The sequence below is a fragment of the Octodon degus genome, unplaced genomic scaffold, assembly GCF_000260255.1.
Source record: "Octodon degus isolate 3935 unplaced genomic scaffold, OctDeg1.0 scaffold00089, whole genome shotgun sequence".
Lineage (NCBI taxonomy): Eukaryota > Metazoa > Chordata > Mammalia > Rodentia > Octodontidae > Octodon > Octodon degus.
In genome coordinates, this window is record NW_004524665.1 from 10,532,349 (window position 1) to 10,538,152 (window position 5,804).

The following is a 5,804-nucleotide window of genomic DNA, read 5'->3' on the forward strand; positions in this document are numbered from 1 at the left end:
TGAAGCCAGCCCGGGTAACTTAGTGAGATCCTGTCTCAAAATAACAAAAAGGGCTGAGGATGTAGCTCATTGCAAAGTTCAATCCCCAGTGAGGGAAGAAACAAAAAGTGAGCATAATGTGCCATGTGGTGGGTTTGGTTGGTTGTTAGCCCAGGCCCAACAGTGGACCTAGGACACAGGCTGGTACCCAGAAAATGCTGCATTTTGCTGCACATGCTTAAAACTGCTGAGCAGAGCTGAGTTAAAGGGTTTAAGTGCAGGTTTCCTGGTCACCGAGCACATCCAGGTGGATGCAGCATCTACACTGAGCTCCTGCTGGCCTGGGAGGGTGGGGGACAGACTGACCCTGGCAGGAGAGGAGGCTGTATGCAGGCAGGGTCCCAGAGAGAGCAGAAGAAACACACTCAGGTAAGGGGTAACAGCAGAACATAAGTGCAGATAAAACAGCTTCCTGTGAGGACTGGGGGACAGCATGACAAGGGGACCTCACTCTGAGCACTGCTACCTGAGGTGAAGTGCGGAGGTTTCCTGGTGACCTCTGGGTATCTCACTCCCGAATGCAGAAGTGACCGAGGAGGCAGAAGAGGTCAGCCAGGCATGGCAGCACAGTACAGTGAGGGAAGTGGAGCTGTTCCAGATCAAAGTATCCTGACAACTGTCACTCTGCATGGGCAGCTACGGCCTTGACAAGCCAGTGATCAGAGGCAGAAGCAGGAAAGCAGGAACACTGCAGTTCACACGTGTTTTGTAAAAAATGGCACCAGAACCTGGACACCGTGGCACATGCCTATGATCCCAGCACTCAGGAAGGCTGAGGCAGGAGAATTTCAAGTTCAAACCTAGTCTAGGCCAATTCAGCAATTTAGCAAGACCACCTCAAAATTTAAAGAGCTAGGGATGCAGCTCGGTGTAAAGGCCCCGGGTTCAATTCTCACTACGCCTCCTAAATAAAAACACAAAAAGGCCCAGGACCACGTTAGCCATGTCTCTCGTCTCTCAGAACCCCTGCCCCGTGTGGTACCAGGGAAGTGGCACGGCCTCTGGGCATGGGCAGCAGAGCTGGCTCTGGTCAAACTCCAGGTTCCCTCTGCATGTCCTGGGCACCTCACACCCCACCCTAGTCCTGCCTACTGCTTTACGCCAAAGGCCTTGGGTATGAAGCAGTTCAAAGCCCACCAGTGTCAGGTAAGCTGAGCAGTGATGTGAGGCCTGGTGGGCACCTAGAAAACCTTCACTGTATGAAATTCAAAAACCATGCAGGGCAATCTCTCAGAAATGCCCTGCTCGCAGGGAATAGGCCTTGGACTCTGTCTAAAAATTGATGAAAAATAACAGCAACTCTTTTTTTATGTTCTTTGTTTTGTTTTGAGACAGGATCTTGCTGCGTTGCCCAAGCTGGGGTTGACCGCGAGGGCTCAAGCAATCTCATGCTTCAGTCTCCCAAGGGCTAGGGCTGCCCGTACACATCACCACATCCAGCATGGCAACCCTTTTGGTTCCACCTTTTGTCTTCAACTTGTTGACTAATCTACTGAAGATTCACATGTGGTTTAGATCTTGTTAAAACTATAGAAGAGGGGGGAAACATCCCTCAATTTCTTAGGGAAAATAAGCCCTTAGCAGCAGATGAAAAAATATACAACCTGCACAGGGATAATATCCAAAACCCTCAGCCATAAAAATAAAGGCCTTTTATTTGGTTTCTCTATGCGTGACAGCGACTGCTAGGCCACTCCATCATCTGTAGCATGGCATCAGCTTGTGTGATGGCCTCAGGGCCTGCAGGCGCTGCAGCCTGCTCTGAGTCAGGGGGTCACCTTCTTATAGGTAACGCGAAGATGCTGAGTCATTGGCTGTGTAGTGGTTGCCATGGAGACTGTCTGTTCAAGTTTGCCTTCAGAATTCAGCCGGAATTTTCGGGTGATCTGAGTGGAGAACAAAATACAATACCTTAGTTTTCTCTCCAAATCATTCAACACAGGCTGGCGCATCCACCTGTCCCAGGCCTAGGAACCTGCCAGCATCCCCACAGCAGGTGACAGACCCTGAGCAGGCACCACCTGGGGCAGGCAAGGATCAGGGCGTGGGACTGCTGGCCATCCAGGTAGACATAATTTGGTCCATCAAAGATCTGGATGCTTCTGCCGAATAGTGCAATTTGGTTCTCTTGCTGTGAGAACCTCACCTCAGCCTGGACTGGGCAGTCCTGTTCCAGTGCCCTGGGGACACTGAGCTATCAGAAAAAGGCCCAGGGCCACTTCTGTGTGAGTCCAAGCACATGTGCCCCTTCCACCGCTGTAAGAAACGCAGCAGAGCTCCAGCGCTCCAGGTGTGCGCAGGTGCTAGCTCTGTCGCCACCTCCCATCTCCCACAGGAAAGCCACAAAAGTCAGTTTCCTTTTCTGTAGTACTGGGGACAGAACCCAGGGTCTTGTGCTGCGTGACAATCCTGGCCCCTTTTTGTCTTTTGAGAGAGGGACTTGCTAAGTTGCCCAGGTTGGCCTTAACCTTGTGATCCTCCTGTCTCAACCTCCTGACTGGCTGAGATTACAGATATGCTTCACTGTGCTCCATTAGAAGAGTTCAGACGTTTTTAAACCTGTACTAAAAAGCACCATAGGTGCTGGACGTGGTGGCACATCTCTGTACTCCTAACACTCAGGAGGCTGAAGCAGAAAGATCACCAAGAATTTGAGGCCAGCCTGGATTACATACTGAGATTGTTCTCAAAAACAAACACACAAGATAGCTAAGATAAGCTAATTATAGTACTAATTTCTTTTAGTCCACTGAAGGGAAGAGTTTGTGCTTACATTGTTTGATCAACTTTGCATGCCTATATTTTGCTTTTTTTTTTTTTTAAAGGTTGCTTTTAATTTTATTTATTTGTGTGTGTGTGTGGCCAACTCAGCCCACCAGGGGGCGGGCCTGGCTGGTATGTGGTGCTGGGGGATTGAACCGTGGTCCCTGTGCTTTGCTAAGCTTGTTCTAAGTAGGTGCTTTAGACCACTGAGCCATCTCACCAGCCCTGCATGCCTATATTTTGTAATCTGAGTAGCTACTTTAAAGATAAAATGCAATACATTAACCATTGTTAATTTCCTATGTTTTGAAATTCTGTATCACTGTCTATTGTTTTCACTTTAAAATTAAAACTAAACAGAAAAGAAAAGCACATGTAACCACCAAGGCCACCAGGATCAAAGCCTCCAAGAAGGGAGTGGAGGTGACACAGCTGAGAACACTGTTGGCCCTGAGGATGTGCTGAGTGGGTGAGAGGAGATGGTGCCCAGGGCTGGGATCAGAGGTGTCCGCAGGAAAAGGGAGTAAGGGGCTGTGGGAAAGGGATGCGTTCTGTATGTGCACCATCTCCCCGGAGAATGCAATCACTATGTACTGTGATATCTACTAATAAAAATTAAAACAATAAAAACAGGACAAAGAGCACTCACAACTTCACAGCAAGAGACTGAAAGCCTTTCCCTGAGACACAGAGGGAAACCCAGTCTGCCTGTTCACCAAGTACCTCCGTGCCAGGGGCCTGACTGGCCCACTGAGCAAGAAAAGAAACAAGAGAATGAGCTGAGCTGTCCTGGACGGCAGACAACAGACGTCTGTGAGTGTGGCGAACTTGTCACACCCAGCTGAGCTGCGTCAACACCGTGCTGGGTGTAGAAGGCCACCTAAGGACTATTGCCAACAGCCTAAAAAAGAACTGGAGGGGAAGATGGTGCTGTTGGTTCTCTTGGAGAAGCTCCCCACACTAGTTTTCCTGATACCAACTTGACTATTATCAGAAGAGCTCAGGTCCTCACTGTTGCTGAGGTACTTTGGCTTTGTACTTTTGGGGGAGCTGTGGTCCTTACTTTGAGCATCACTTCCTGGCTGCAGTGCAGATTCTCAGCCTGCTGGCAGACTTTCTAGCTTCCACCACTGACCTTTGGGCCTTTCCAGTGCAGATCCTTGAGACAGACTTGGATGAGACATGGTTGTAGGCTCTAGGCCTCTACCTGGACCTGTGGAGGGCACTGGCATAGGATCCAGGCTGCTCAGCTGGATTCTTTGGGTCTCTACTGTGTGGACAGATTTCCTGCAGTCTTTTGCATTTGACTTTTGGGTGAGTATTATAAAATAATCATATAAATTATGTGTCCTGTATTAAATCTTTTCCCTTATAAACCCTGACTACAACAGTGAGGGAAGACTAAGGTGAACCCAGGTGAGACTTGGGGGCCTATTCTCACCTGCCGAGGTGACTGCAGACAGTGGTGGCGGAGGGCTCAGGGATGGGCAGGGAAGAGGCAATAGGACAGGTTTAATGCCATATGGTGGGTGGCAGGAAGGGAGCCACCTGGAACCTGGGGCCTCACCACACACAGAAAGTCTCAGGAAACCCCAGCGCTGGGGAGGCTGCAACAGGAGGATCATTATGAGTCGGAACTGCATAGTGCGACTCTGTATCAAATAAATACATAAATTTTTTAAAAAACAAAAAATAAAGAAATACATAAATAAATTTTTTTAAAAACATAAAGCTTTTAGGTTGGGGGCAGAGCTCAGTGATAAGCACTTGTCCAACATGAGTGAAGTCCTGGGTTCTATCTCCAGTACCACAAATAGATAAGAAGAAAGAAATGGGAGTTTTGATCGATATTGAAATCTGTTCAAGACCAGGAACTGCTGTACTGTACTGCCATGCTGTGGCCTCCTGCTGCAGAGGGAAAGATGCCACTTCTTTAACTTACATGTTCAACACAGTCCAATGTATATTTAGGGGCCCTGAGAAGCTCATTTGAGATCACATATCTGGGCTGCAGCTCAGTGGTATGCATTTCCCAGCATACGTGGGCCTACCCCCAACCCAAAAGTTCATCTTGAGAGATGATGTTTATGAATAAGAAGTAAAATGTGGAGAAGAGAATATAGGGGACTTTCCTAGATAAAAATGCGGAATAGAAAGCTATGTGAATTTAAGCAATGAGTTACTGGGCAGAAGCAGGTCACACAGAAGGAGAAACAGCTTGGTGCTCGCACAGATGGATGGGGCTGCATGAGTGCTGCTGGTCATGGGGTGGGAAAGGCTAGTGCCAGGCGCGGCATGAGGCAAGACCATCACTGAGACTAAAGGACAGCTGCAAGAGCACAAGGAAGTAACAGAATGGTTTCTATCACCTGTGGAGTAAACACCTTCCTGCATGGCACTTGGTTCAGAGAAACACAAGGAAACTCCTGAGATGGCACAGACAAGCTCTGCATTTGTGAGACAGAGCCCACCATGGATGGAGCCACACAGGAGATAATGGTCAGCACAGAGCAGGTGTAGGCTGACAGCTGGGGCAGTGAGAAGCTCCCCCAAATCAGTAACTCAGTGATAATCATGAAAATACCCCAGTAGCACTCTGGTATCAGGTGCACAGAGCAAGGAGAGTAGCTGGCAGATATGCAGAATAAACCCTCTCCAAATCAGGTTCCAGTACAGCTGAACCCACCTGGTGGCACGTTACCCTATTACTTCTGAGGTTTCGGCGGGAAGAACAGGAGTTTGAGTTCAGCCTACGCAACTCAGCAAGATTCTGTCTCAAAATATGGGCTGTGTGTGTAGCTCAGTGGTGGAGTGCTTACCTAGCAAGTACAGGGCCTAGGGTTCCATGCGCAGCACACAAAAAAGGGAAACAGGGGCTGGAGAGATGGCTCAGTGGTCTAAAGCACCTATTTGGAACAAGCTTGGCAAAGCATCAGGGACCGCGGTTCGATCCCCAGCACCACATGCCAGCCAGCCCCGCCCCCTGGTGGGCTGAGCTGGCC

At 49.0% G+C, this 5,804-nt stretch overlaps 1 protein-coding gene across 2 annotated transcripts in view; it reads right to left on the reverse strand.

Moving 5' to 3' along the window:
• Nucleotides 1-1,654: 1,654 nt before the first annotated feature.
• The window catches only part of Thap4 (THAP domain containing 4), a 25,907-nt gene continuing 21,757 nt past the window's right edge, over nucleotides 1,655-5,804 (reverse strand). For both annotated transcript variants that reach the window (XM_004637374.2, XM_023722049.1), the window contains one exon: nucleotides 1,655-1,925. In XM_004637374.2, coding sequence (XP_004637431.1) covers nucleotides 1,806-1,925 — 120 coding nt within the window. In that variant the 3' untranslated portion in view covers nucleotides 1,655-1,805. The remainder of the gene's footprint in view (nucleotides 1,926-5,804) is intronic.